Source organism: Mustela lutreola, chromosome 9 (genome assembly GCF_030435805.1).
Source record: "Mustela lutreola isolate mMusLut2 chromosome 9, mMusLut2.pri, whole genome shotgun sequence".
NCBI lineage: Eukaryota > Metazoa > Chordata > Mammalia > Carnivora > Mustelidae > Mustela > Mustela lutreola.
In genome coordinates this window covers 115006958-115021011 of record NC_081298.1, presented here as the reverse complement: position 1 = coordinate 115021011, position 14054 = coordinate 115006958, and the positions used below count along the sequence as shown (strand labels likewise).

Here is a 14054-nt window from a genome sequence, read left to right as displayed (position 1 = left end):
ATATTTTTAATAGGTTCTTAACCAAGTTAAGACCAAACTTTTTAAAATCCCAAATAATGAAACAACATAACTGACATCAACAGCACTTACATCTTTAGCAAGGATGAAGCCCCTAGACTGTCCAATTCTGGAAATAACTACAGCCAAGTCCAAGTTAGAGTTCTCTGAAAATAAAATCCTCACAAGTGAAATACTGCTGTTCAATTCTACAAGTAGAATAAGTTCAGTGAAGTGAGGACTAGCTGTCTTCATGAGAAATATATGACAGGAGTGCCTGGGTGGCTAAGCTGATTAAGTGTCCCACATTTTTTTTTGAGATTTAAAAAAATCTTAAAAAAATCTTAAAAAAAAAAAAAAAAGATTAGCAAGAGAGAACACGAGCAGTGAGGGAGGGAGAGGGAGAAGCAGGCTTCCTGCTTGGGGAGCCTGATGCAGGGTCCATCCAAGAACCCCGAGATCATGACCTGAGCTGAAGGCAGATGTTTAACTGACTGAGCCACCCAGGCACCCAAGTGTCCCACTCTTGATTTCGGTTGAGATCATGATCTTGGGGTCGTCAGATCAAGCTCCACATTGGCCTCACTGGGCACAGAGCCTGCTTGGGACTCTCCCTTTCCCCCACCTTCCATCTCCACCCCCCAACCTGCTCATGCACTCACTCACTCCCTCTCAAAATAAATTTCATATATATATATATATATATATATATACACACACACACACACACACACACACACACACACACACATATATGACAAACTCAGTAGCAGGGTTGTGAATGATTGTCCCTTCCATAAAAGTAAATTATTTGTGTCTTAATTAGGAAGATAAATCACTTGTCATTATTTCTTTTAAAAACCTTCCATATTAAAAAAACAAAAACCTTCAATATTATATGGGTTACTACAAAACTGTTCCACAGAGAATATACTAACACCAAAGTTTCATCAGTCAACAGTTTTGAATATGTCTTTAATCCCTTTTATTGCCTCTTACTTAACCATTATTTTCAGAGTCTTTCAGCTGAAACCCAAATGTTTCTCGGAATTCTTTATAGAATTTTATCTTCTTTGCGGAAAACACATTCTCCAACAAGAAATTCAAACAAATCCATGGCTGAGGTTTCACAACTGTTGTTTTTTACAAAAGGTAAGCTCTGTGTTTTTAACTGCAGAAGAATTGCTATTATACAACAAACTTTTTATTTTTTCATTCATAAAAACAGTCCACGGCATTCATAAAACAGGGTGTTAGAAGAAATAAAAAGACCTTTCAAGTGGATTCTTTATGTTTTAAGAACAGATGAGTTGGTAGCAATTTAATACAGGTGGAAACAAATACAATCCATATAAAAACAGGATTTGAAAGGAGGAGGGGAGGAGATTATACCAACCGAAGCAAATTTAGAGCTTTCAGGCATGCAACTCAACATCTGAATTTTCTTCACTTAAAAACCAAACTAGGTGCTTTAATAATAGGTGTTTATAAAGGCGGCTACAAAAATATTACAAAAATGTTAGCTTTACATATACCACAAAAAAAAAAAAAAAAGAAGAAGAAGAAGAAGAAAGAAAAAGGAAAGGAAAGAGAGAGAGGGACAAAAGAAATTAACAAATCCCCTGCTATACCTAGCCTAATCACAAGTTTTCCCTAACAGAGACAAAGAAAAATAATTTTTACAAGCTTAGCTTTGGGTACAATACCTTAGAGCTCTCACTTGGGTGTTTCCTGCTCATGCTCTTTTCAGTATGAACAAACATGGTTTATGTAATGGAATACATACTTGAAGGATTCCTTAAAAAAGAATCACAAGTTTCATTTTATATATACAACAAATTTTTAATTATGTACTGAAAATAAATTACAGGAAATAACTTTAAAATGCAACAGAGGACAAAGTCACGATAAACATTCCCACTGAATTCCCTTGGGGGTGGGGGTGAGATTGCAGTGCTCAAGGAAGATAAATATCACAAATATATCAAAAACTTCAAATTGTCTATGCATTCACACACTGACATGAGCCACAAACATTCCTTCACAGGGACTGTACTTAGCCTACCACAGAACCAGATTTTGCCATAAACTACAAAACTTTTAATACAAAATCGTATTTATATATTTATAATTCATATACATGCCCTATCTGTGATTTTTAGAAAATAAAAACTACACACTGTACAGACACTCTTAACTCATAGCTGTAGGCAACATTTTTGGATGGAATTTCTCCCCCAATAAAATTAATGGCATATTTTATGTACATGAAGGCTAAACTGCATAAAGACAGTTCAGTTTCCCAGATATGCATCTCCTTTTAGGGCAGGTTTATAAATTTAAAAAGGCAAGACAAATGTACACCTCAGAATCACTTTCTTAGCTACAAGAGTTGTCATGTAATTTCTGTGAAATTTCTGATACATGCACTTATGTAATACTGGTATTGAAGGCAATAAAGCAATATATACTTTTAATGTAGTGGCTCAATAAAGGCTTCATTGTCATTCTGATCTGATTCTTGATACAGTGATTCATAACTTCACTAAAATTAAAATTTCAATGGGATACTGGTGTTAGACTCTAAATAGATTTCTTAAAATATTTCCCTGAAATATCCTTTTACACAAGACAAATTTCACTAACATTAGATTAAAAGGAAGAAAAAAAATAAAAGAAACATGGCACAAATGTGCATGATAAACTAACGCTCCTCAGCCAATCTCCGTGTCTTAGGAGCCAAGAACAGAATGCTTAAAACCAACAAACAATTTTCACACTCTGTGGCAGCCATCTGTGAAGCCAGTTATACTAAACTACTTCTACAGTTGATTGTAAACTTTGGTTTATTTTTATTTGAGTTCTCATTGTACAGCAAGCATGAAAGAAAGGGAGAGTGGAGTCCATGAGGAGATGAACTGTCAGTCTGTCTTTAATCTGGCATGATGAGACACCTGGTCAGTCAGGCCTGCTTTGATAGAGTTTGTTACAGACTGCCTTATGTTTTCCTCCATCAAATTATCACCCAGGGGCTTCAATACCTGTGGTATGAGAAATGTGCAAAACAAATAAAAACATGAGGTAAAAAAAGAGTTACATATAAAAATAGATATAAAAATTCAATTCAAAGCAATGATGAAAATAACCAGGAATGTGGGAAATAAAAAGATGCTTCTCCCAAAAAAAGTTATGATGCTACAAATAATGCAGTTAGACATCTGATAATGCAACACAAACTACTTTCCTCCTAATCAAACCATTTACAATTCCTAGGAGACGGATGTGCAATTCCATACCCTATATGCAGCATCAAATCTGGTAAGTATACAGCATTTATGCAGACCGGCCCAGACGGTCCTGCTTATTGTCCTACATGTATAAGTGGGAACACTTCAGATAGAGAAAAAAGTTAAAAATACTGTCTAATTTTTCTTCTTGTTATTGTTGGATGACAGTCTCTGTCGCTGTGCTGATGAAAGAGCACGATGGACCATTCGACGTCTAGTAACTTCAAACAGTTTGGAAAACACCTAAAACATGGAGTGATTCGTTAGGACAATGACTGAGAGTGCCTGAAGTTAAAGAGTTTAAGACTACAAGAATCTGAGACTTTGTGGGTTTCTCACCTTCCTGGGACTCCTCTGAAGCAAAAGAAAAGAGAAATGCAAGAAAATTTAGGCAAGGTTTGTTGACACAGCACAGATCTTTTCTGACCAGTGATGAACTTACCGTAACTACATTGAAAATAATTTTACACACTTTAGATTCTTCTATTTAATTGTTTTGTAATAATGGAACCTCTAAAGTCCTAGAATCAATGCTATATAGAAGGGGGACTGGTTTTCAAAATAAGACACTGTATAAGGATTAAAATTCATGCTGCAAAAAATCAGTAATGGTCAAAAATTTTAAAGTAGGTAATTTTTTTAAAAAGTGAGGTTGTTGATAGCTTTTAATCCATCTTCTAGCAGAGGGTATCAAAGGGATATGAAGAGAGAGATTTTTTGAGATAAAAGGTTAAAGTTAACAAATATCCAAACACAAGCTTCCAAATCAGATCTGAATAAATTGAGCATTTCTCTGAAGAAGAATAAATACAAAATCCAAGTTAATATAGTGGGTCACTTTATAATAATGACATTATTATAAGAAAAGTCAATACCCAATCAACCTTCCTCAAAAAATGATTTTCTTCTTCAGTCTTTACATTTAAAGCCAAACCAACATGAACCTGCATTTCCTAGATCTTCAAATAAGCCCAATACCGCATTTGCCCAGAAATTATATCTGAAAATGCCTATTATACTGTCCATCAAAATATCTGCAGCTTTCATCCTGATCCTCAACATGATGCTCAAGTATTTCACAAATATCATTTTAATGACATCCCTGAATGGAATTTTCTGAACACAGGCAATTCCAGCACACAGTTGGCCAATATACAACATGGCTTTCCTTAGTAGATTCTTGTCAGGCCCGACTCTGAATTCTCAGAGTTTGAGGTAAAACATTATGATTAAGAGAAGATGGTTGGGTGCCTTTGGCTCAGGTCATGATCTCAGGGTCATGGGATCGAGTCGCACATCGGGTTCTCTACTCAGTGGAGAGCCTGCTTCCTCCTCTCTCTCTCTGCCTGCCTCTCTGCCTACTTGTAATCTCTGTCAAATAAAACAAATAAAATCTTAAAAAAAAAAAAAAAAGAGAGAGAGAGAGAAGCTGGTTCTCTCTGTGGCACTTTGCTTTTTGTTCATTAATGTTTCCATAGTAGAGACATCAAAATTCCTTTAGTAAAAGAAATCCCTATAGGATTGTTACTTGTGCATCAGTAAATCACCAATATTTTCATGAAAGGCAACAAACACCTCAATGCCATCTACTATTTTTCCTCAAATATTAAGCATGTATTGCTTCTTGCCAGTATTACTACGAAACTTCTTTTGCTTTCCTAAAGCACTCCACTTCCAAATTTCTTTTCCTTATACTGACTAGATTTTCTTTCCTCCAAGAAAATAACCCTTAGATACTCTGGTCCTGCCCATGGTCTGGCGTCATCAGGCCTATGACTAAGAATCTACCCAAAGGATATTACAGATTTCAGCCAATCAAAGCACACTATAATTATGACTTGAAGAAAAAAATTCTCCGGTTCATACTTTATATTCAGATTATACAACCAAACAAAACAGAAAACATCCTTTTGACATTCTTCATGTAAAGGAAAAATAGGTGTGCAAATACTGCAGGAGAAGGGTGGGAAAGTGTCAAGGGGATGATATAAGTCACTGAAAAACCAAAAGATAGATACCAACCTGTTCCCATAGTGTTTCAGCAATCTGATCAATCATTGTTCCAATTTCTCTGAACTCCCCAGAGTATTTTACATATGCCCAAGTACAAAGAGATGTCAGTGCTAACCCCATGATAAGGTTACACAAGACGGCTATAGAGTTTAGGCCAATGAAGCCAGTCAGTCCTGAGATTATATACATAGCAAACATGACTGCAAACAGTGTGGCAGGAGTACGAGCAGCATAGAAGATATTTTTGCCATCATTGTGCTTTATAAAATTTGCATAGGTTTCTTCAATTTCAGCTTCAAGCTGGTCCTGATAACGATGGCAGAATTCATCTCCACCCATTTTCTTCACTGAACGAAACTGTTTAATCGCCACTTCCTTGAGATCCAGGTGTTTTCGCTCCAGATCTGAAGGTGCAATGTAAGGCTTGTCCCCACCACATACCTGTCCAGACAGGATTACAGAAGGACACATTACAGGCAAGAAATAATTCACACAAGAAAGAAGCTCGCTGCTCACAGTTTTTAGTCTCAAAAGTCAAGTTGAGTTTTAAACTTTTTCATAATACCTCACACATAATCATAACTTATTTCTTGTATGTTTAACTGACTCGGGCAAAATAAGCCTTCCAAGTATGACTAATACCAGTAAAGACAAAAACAATTACACTGCAATCTGCAGCTGACTTCACTTGACCCACCAACACACCATGAGAATACAAGACAGACTGCTGGCAGAGAGCGGGTAAAAGAGAACACAGAAAAAAGGTACTTTAATTTCAAATTAGCAAGGTTAGCACAGAAGATGCTATTGGCCTTAAACTAGTATTACATGAGAAGCTACTAATAAGAGTGCTCTGAATCATGTGTCAAACTATTTTAGTACAATTTATGTAATAACTTGCCACCTGTACCCTGCACTCTAACCATGTGAATTATTTTCTTAGTTTATTTCCAGCAGAGATGATAAAAGGGGAATCAGTGAATGATGTAACGTGACAATGCATAAGGAACACAAATTAGCTCAATTATTTTAAAAGTAAAGATCCTCTATCTCAGTCTAGTGTCAAATTTAAATGTTGGTTACAAACCTGCTCCATACTTTTGCAATAGATCTCTCTTGCTCCTGCTACCGCAGCAAGATTATTAGCTTCAGCTGTTGCCTTAAAAAAAAAAAGTGCCAATTTTATGCAAAAGATACTCAAAGGCTCTATAAATTCTGATTAACACAATAAATTATATACAATGAACAAGCCTAAAAATGAACCAGAGAAAACATTATCAACTTCCAGTTTTCCTTTCCAATGGAAGAAACACAAGTATAAAAGATAAACCAATTGCTTCTAACAGGACTTCTAATAGGACTGTCTATTTGTTTCACTTAGGTTTATTAAAATGGGTATGCAGGGGCGTCTGGGTGGCTCAGCTGGTTAGGTGTCTGACTCTTGGTTTTCAGCTCAGATTACGATCTCAGTGAGGGTCATTAGATGGAGGCCCACGCTGGGCTCTGGCTCAGCGCAGAGTCTGAGATTCTCTCTCCCTCTCCCCGCCCCTCCGGCTTGTGCTCTCTCTAGAAAAAATGAATCTTTAAAGAAGAAAAAAAAAGAGTTTGTAACAAACACCACACACGCTCAATAAGTAATAGAGAAATAGACACAACCTTAAAATTTGTCAGGCCTCCAGATGTATAAACCCAAGAATTACTGATAAGCTTGACATCTCGTATCAGTATTACACAAAGACTTTTTAAATCCACAAAACTGCTTATTGCAGTTAGAAGAAAATACTGTTTAATCTACTATAAATGGCCAATCTTTAAAAATAGGAACTAAATATGTGTCTGAAAAGGATTAAACATAAATTTGGGTGAAACATTAACAGTATGAACACATTGGTATAAAATTTATTAAGAACAGATCGACATGAATGTAACACTAATTATTCTTGATTTCTTAAATTAAGCTGTTTAATCTTTTTTCAAAAAATGAACTAGGTTGGGGTACCTGGGTGGCTTAGTCAGTTTAAGCATCTGCCTTCAGCTCAGGTCATGATCCCAGGGTGCTAGGATCAAGTCTCACATCTGCCCCTCTCCCTCTGCCACTCCCCCTGCTTGTGCTCTCTTGTTCTCCTTGCCAAGTAAATAAATAATTCTTTAAAAAAAATAAATAAATTTAACTAGGTTAAAATAACACTGTCCCAAAAGAACACCTTTAAAAAAAAAAAAAAAAGATTTATTTGCTTACTTGACACAGAGAGAGAAATAGAGAAAGCACACACATGTGCACATAAGCAGGGGGAGTAGTAGAGGGAGAGGGAAAGGCAGGCTCCTCACTAAACAGGGAGCCCATGTGGGCCTGGAGCCCATGTGGGGCTCAATCCCAGGATCCCAGGATCCCAAAATGAGCTTAAGGCAGATGCTTACCCAACTGAGTCACCCAGGAGTCTCCAAAAGACACCTTTTTAAAAAGAGGGGGGAAAAACCTATATGCACTAGAAGCAGCTCTAAATCATTAATATCAAGAGGAAAAATAAGCCTTATTTCAAACATTCATTGTCAAAGTCTCCAAAAACTGAATAAATTTGGTTTAGACAGGCCCATTTTTAGCCATCTCCTGTAAAAGAAATTTTTCTACACTCTTCCAGCAACTAAAGAGAAGATACTGAAAACTCTGATTTCTGATAGCCTATGTGTATGCAAAGTCTGCAGTCATATTAAAAACTTCAGGACCCAAGACGTGTATTGCCTTAAATATTTGAAATTTATCTGCATGCAAAGAAGCATGATGCCATTTCCAGTATTTATCTCTAAACCAAAGACTTTTCTCCTTCATTAATAAATTTATGTACAACACACATACTACCTGAAGCATGGACTTTGGATGTGGAAGTTCCTCTCCTTGATAAATTTTAATGTAAGCCTAAAATACAAAAGACATTATGTTGGCAGGGCAAACAAATTGGCTCTACAGAAGGAAAGCCATTAAATATAAAAATAATTCATACTTTGAAAAGTCTAGGAAAAAAATCCTAAATAAAAAAATAAATTGAAAAATATAAAAGGAAAATGAAGACTTGAAAATCATATGCTCTCATTTCCACAGTTAACCCTATTCTCAACATTATTAAAAACACATGTTGCAGCACCCTGAAATAAGTAATACATTTTATGTTAATAAAAAAATGTTGCAAAAAAATTGCTAAATTATATTCTAATGTTTCTAAATGTAATTCTAACAACATTCAAGTTGTCTCATAGTTAAAAGCTATATATACAATGCCATCTACCTTAATTCTTAATCCTTAATCCTTAATTCTCCCCTCCTGCACTGTTTTAATTAGAAAACATTTTTACTCAGTATTTCACTTTGACCAAGTTATTCAGTTCAAGAAGAAAAATTACCCAATTAATGCTTTAAAAGTAAGAAGATGAAAGTTTTTTAAATAGTTCATAATAGGAATTGTTCATCTCAACTTTTTACTGCCTCTAAATTAATTCATAACTAAAGAAAACCAGTATGAAAGTTACCATCAACTGTCCAATAAATTAACAAAAACACACTCTTATGTCAATTGTTCCCTTCCACCTTCTATAAGTACTATGAATAAGAATGCTGACAATGGTCTTGCTTGGTAAGCAAGCAATGATGACTAGAGAAGAGCAGAGAGAAAGAAAAAAAAAATCTGTGTAATTTACTTGAACTCAAACATCAGTTTTGTACTTTCAACTGCTCTTATCAAATCCTCAAGAACTCAAGAGAGGCGGCTTTTATGAGAACTCAAGATACAAAATTGTACTCCCAATATCTATCATCATTCACAAATGATAGAATGATATTACAATTATATGGGGAATGATCTTCTTCTCTCTGTATCAGAGATGGAGAAAAAGTAGGATAATTCCACAAACAAAATCGCTAGGAAATACAACTTGTCTGCTATAATTTTAAATATCCTTAAAAAGTGATACAGCCAATTCAAAGCAGAAAAACAAACAATAAATTTCACTTTTTTTGCTTTATAAAGATAAATACATATATGAACATACATATGAGTTTTAAGTCAGCTGTATTTCCAAATGAGACAAAGTCATTTAGTGGGAGTTTTCCTACCTTAAAGTATTCTACAAGATCTCTACAAGTGACTTTAGATCCACCTATCTCTTTTTCTACCAAATTCTCAGGGGCAAGCAGCAATGGAACCAGATTTCGAAGCTCTCGTTTAAAGTCTTCATCAATATCTAGCAGACATATGAGATAAAAAGTCAACACGTTAGTCAAAAAAAAAGGAGAATTAAAGGAGTCCCTATTGGTACAAGTACATAAAATTCTATTTCATGAAATGAAAATATACAGTATCTATTACTTAAGTAGATTCATTTAGAGAATCTCATCCAAAGACATAATATCTCATAGAAAAAAAATAGACTCTGCTATTCCATTTTCCTCATACCCTAATAATTCTTTAATCTCAAATAAGAAATAGTGGACTACCAAAATAAATTTCATCTCCTTTTCAAAAGGCAAACAATTCATGAAATTGTACTAAATTTTAATACTAGAGTTTGTTTTTCCAGCTATACTGTAAAACTTTCATTATTCCTCCAGCCTTTTGCCATCACACTCCAATCCTAAAACATATTCAAAAAACTGTATCATCCCTAAAACAGAAATCTGATTACATGAATATGATATACTGGTAAAACATTTTACAGACTACAAACAGACGAAATACTGAAATACTCTCAGTCTTTGGAATTTTTAGAACAACAGTGTTGAGCAATAAACCACATAATAATAAAATACGCTAATCCATACTAGATGTCTGGGACACACCAAGAGAAAGCTAGACAGACCACACAAAGCATTAAAATCACCTCCTTAACAATGCATCAAAATGTCTTCCAGTAAAAAACGGAAAATTTAAGGAACCATGTACTTCTTTTTTTAAACTCTCAGCCTCTAATATTTAAGTTTTGACTTTAGCAAGAATGGGAATTCCCACCTTTCAATCTCCCATCAAAACTAGGATTAGTTGCAACTTTAAGACCAGGATGTGGCAAAAGGAAGCAACCAAGATTTGAGAAACAATTGTGAATGTGCTTCCTTACATTCTGTAGCTCTTCATGTTGATTTTGCTTTACCTGAGGGTAGAAAGAGACAAGGTGAAGGTGCAAACAGGAAAAAAAAAGTTTTAAAGAAAATATACACACGCTCACAAGTGGGCACACTTACCTCAGATGCTACTCCAGATTGGAGTTTTTTGACAACAAAAAATTTTACTTAAGACCTATTTCTGACCACTTAAGTAAGACTCCATTTTGTCTTAAAACTAGAAAAGATGTTTTCCCCAGGTAAGCTCCCAACGAATGAAATAATAAATAGTAATTAATTGTAATACCCAACACCAGACTAACAAGTAGTGGTTGTGGTTTACAAACCATAAATAAATAAAGAATTTGCCTTCCAAGTACTTATAATGGCAAAAAGAAAAACAAAGTACTAATATGCCTACAAATAAAAAGGTTAGCCCCTGAGCAAAGTAATAGCCAAAATGAAAAAGCTCCAGTGCAGTCCAAAGGACTTTGAAACTTGTTGGGATTTCAGTACTTACCCCCAAATAATTATTTTTGATTTACGCTAGTTATCAGTGTTTTGGGAAGAGAGACTGCTATGTATTTTCTGGAAGAAAATCTTAAACTTAAATTTTTTTTAATAACTACTTATCCTAGTGTAACTCACATACCTTCTCAAAGACTCTTCTTAAACACCATTTGAAAAAAACATGTACCATTTATAATCAACAAAACCTGGAAACTACCTAAATCTCCATCAAGAACAGAATGAAGAAACTGTGGTCTACAGCTGAATACGTATACAGTAGAATACGACATAGCAATGAGAATAAATGAATTAAACTACATGCAACAGTATCTCAGAAACATAATATTGAGCAAGAAGCTAGACACAAAAGAATACATGTTGTATGAGATTCCTTTCATAAAAAGCACACACAAAGCCTGCTGGCTGTCAGGAGAGAACTGAAGGGTTTAGGAGGTAGTAGATGAAGGCTGGGTACTTCTGGGTGCTAGTACATGGCTTTGTTCATTTGCATAAATTCATCAAGCTGCACACTTATGACTTGAGCACTTTGCTGTATCACTTACAATAAAATCTTATCTTTGAAGTATATAATTCTGAGTATGCCTGATATGCTGTGTGTTCATTTCTTCTGAACAAACCAGAGGAAACTGATGACTGAAATTATCTCTGACACAAGGGTCTGGAAATGCCTTTCAAATATCCAAAAATGAAGAACTGGTTTTAATCTTCTTTTAGTAATAAGAAAATTATATTATACCCTATGTTTCTGAATGTGGTTGAAAAACTACATGCATCATCCTATAGGCAAACAAAATTTTATTTACCAAAAGAAAAGACCCTACTACTTATGAATTAAGGGATTTTCGCATTAACTTTGGTGTATGTGAGTAGATGGGTCTATCTTACCTGAGGGCTTCCCCAAGTACTTCTACAGGAGGATATATTTAGGAACAAAGGGTCACGCTGGTGAGGTTATTTTCTAGGAATGCTTTAGTGTAGCATGTTGCATGGGCCAGGAGTCTGGGTATTTGGGTTCTAGTCCCAGTTACCAACAATTAGTTAAGAGATCAAAGGCAAGTCACTTTTCTAGGTTGAGTGACATTATATATCTTAAAAAGAAAGCTGAATTAGATGATGTTTAAGATCCCTCTTCTAGCTCTATATGCTGTCACTCTAGAAGACAGTATTTTTTGGAAAAAGGACCTCACGTTGTCTGTGTTCAATGTACGCACATGACATGATCCAGTCTGTCCCAAATGTTCAGAAGGTCAGCTGGGCCAGAAAGACACATGAATGGAAGCAAATCAAAAAAGTTAAATCTCCTTCAAACTTTTTCCTTTGAATATTGATTTATAGTTGGTTCTAAGGAGAAATACTTGTTCCTTAATTTCTATTCAAGGGCACTGGCCTCTTTGGCAGTATACCAATTTACTGCTCATCAATTCTGTATGGAGCCACCTGGACTAACTTAGGATATGCAATTTATGGTGGTGGCACTTAGAAACTGGAAGTGTAAGAGCAGTCCAGACAGCCCACTCCTTTATCTGGCTTGGTACTTATGCTCTCTTCACTAGGAAATGGGGGCTTACCTGCAATCTCTTTTCAAGGAATTGTTTTCCACCTTCCAAACCATATGAATGTTCATAAGGATAACTCCAATCCCGAATTAAAAACATTAATGTCTACAGATAGAAAAAGGTAGAAATCATTTATTACAAAGTTTGATTTAAAAAATCATTATTTTAACAATTTAATAATCATGCACTCCCCTAAATAATCCTTTACCAGTAATTATAATGACCAAATGGTTAATGCTGCTCACAGTTCTAGCAAGGGCCTTCTTAAGCCTGTAACACTCCCACCCCTACACCAAGCAATTGCTTCCATCTGAGAACTTCATGGTATATGAAAAAGAGTCACCGCAGGAAATACAGGTTCTTTAAAAAATGAACAAAAGCATACAGATCATAATTTTAAGTCAAGGCTGTATAACTGATAGACCAAATAATCTATTTCTAGACCAAATGATTCTCTACATGCTTATGTTTCTCAATCTCAGCGCTACTGATTTTCTGAACCAGATAATTCTTAGATGTGCATGGCTGGATGGTAAATAGCATTTCTGGCCTCTATGCACTAATGCCAGTATCATTAACCTCCCTCCAAAACTGAGACAACCAAAATGTCTCTAGACATTGGCAAATGTCCCCTGGGTGACAAAATTAACTCAGTTCAGAAAAACTGACATAAGACAAAGAGAGTTTATTTCATCCATATATACAAATAAAGCCATAACCTGCCCAATATCTCATAAAAGTGATCACTTAAGAGGGACAGGAGGGTAAGGTGGCTGGGTAATGGACACCAGGGAGGGTATGTGTTGTGGCGAGCACTGCAAATTGTGTAAGACTGATGAATCGCAGACCTGTACCCCTGAAACAAATAATACATTATGTTAATTTTTTTTAAAAAGTGATCACTTGAGCCACGTAAGACTGAAGCAGGATCGATGTAAACCCACCAACACTAAGAATCACTAACAACGCTGTCACCCAGAAGGACTTCACATACTGAGAAGTAAATAGGGCGGAGTCATTCTCACAGACTATAACACATCTGAGTAAATAGTACTAATGCCAACTTATAAATTACACTTACTTCAACAAAGAAACTATCTGAAATTAGCTTTGCTTTTTTTTAATTTAAATCTCTGTCACAACAGGACTCCACAGAAGCAAGCAGAGCATATGTTTCTCACATAACTCCACCCAGGTTTATTTTTGACTTAGTATTCTGTACCTGGCATTTAAAAGGAATAAAAACATACAGGGATTGAGGGGGGTAGTAGGGGAAAGATATAATAAATTGTGAAACCTCTCTGTATGAAACCAAATAAAGAATAACGGGACTAACCTCAACTTGTAATATACCACACACATACACACACAAAAAAACTAGTATTTTGTGATAGTTCCCCATGTAAAAAAGAAATTTACATGACTGTCTCAAGTTTAGGAATTGAATAACATTGGGACGCCTGGGTGGCTCAGTTGGTTAAGCAGCTGCCTTCGGCTCAGGTCATGATCCCAGCGTCCTGGGATCAAGTCCCACATCGGGCTCCTTGCTCCGCAGGGAGCCTGCTTCTCCCTCTGACTCTGCCT

General features: G+C 35.6%; 1 protein-coding gene across 4 annotated transcripts in view; it reads right to left on the bottom strand.

Moving 5' to 3' along the window:
* Nucleotides 1–942: 942 nt before the first annotated feature.
* Nucleotides 943–14054, bottom strand: part of ATL2 (atlastin GTPase 2) — a 57800-nt gene continuing 44688 nt past the window's right edge. For 3 of the 4 annotated variants that reach the window (XM_059188561.1, XM_059188564.1, XM_059188563.1), the window contains 8 exons: nt 12483–12575; nt 10295–10433; nt 9403–9530; nt 8155–8211; nt 6385–6456; nt 5307–5738; nt 3624–3638; nt 3152–3527 (listed from right to left, as the gene is read on the bottom strand). In XM_059188561.1, coding sequence (XP_059044544.1) covers nt 3420–3527; nt 3624–3638; nt 5307–5738; nt 6385–6456; nt 8155–8211; nt 9403–9530; nt 10295–10433; nt 12483–12575 — 1044 coding nt within the window. In that variant the 3' untranslated portion in view covers nt 3152–3419. Of the gene's footprint in view, nt 3039–3151; nt 3528–3623; nt 3639–5306; nt 5739–6384; nt 6457–8154; nt 8212–9402; nt 9531–10294; nt 10434–12482; nt 12576–14054 lie in introns of those variants that run through there. The other variant, XM_059188562.1, reaches the window with a different exon arrangement.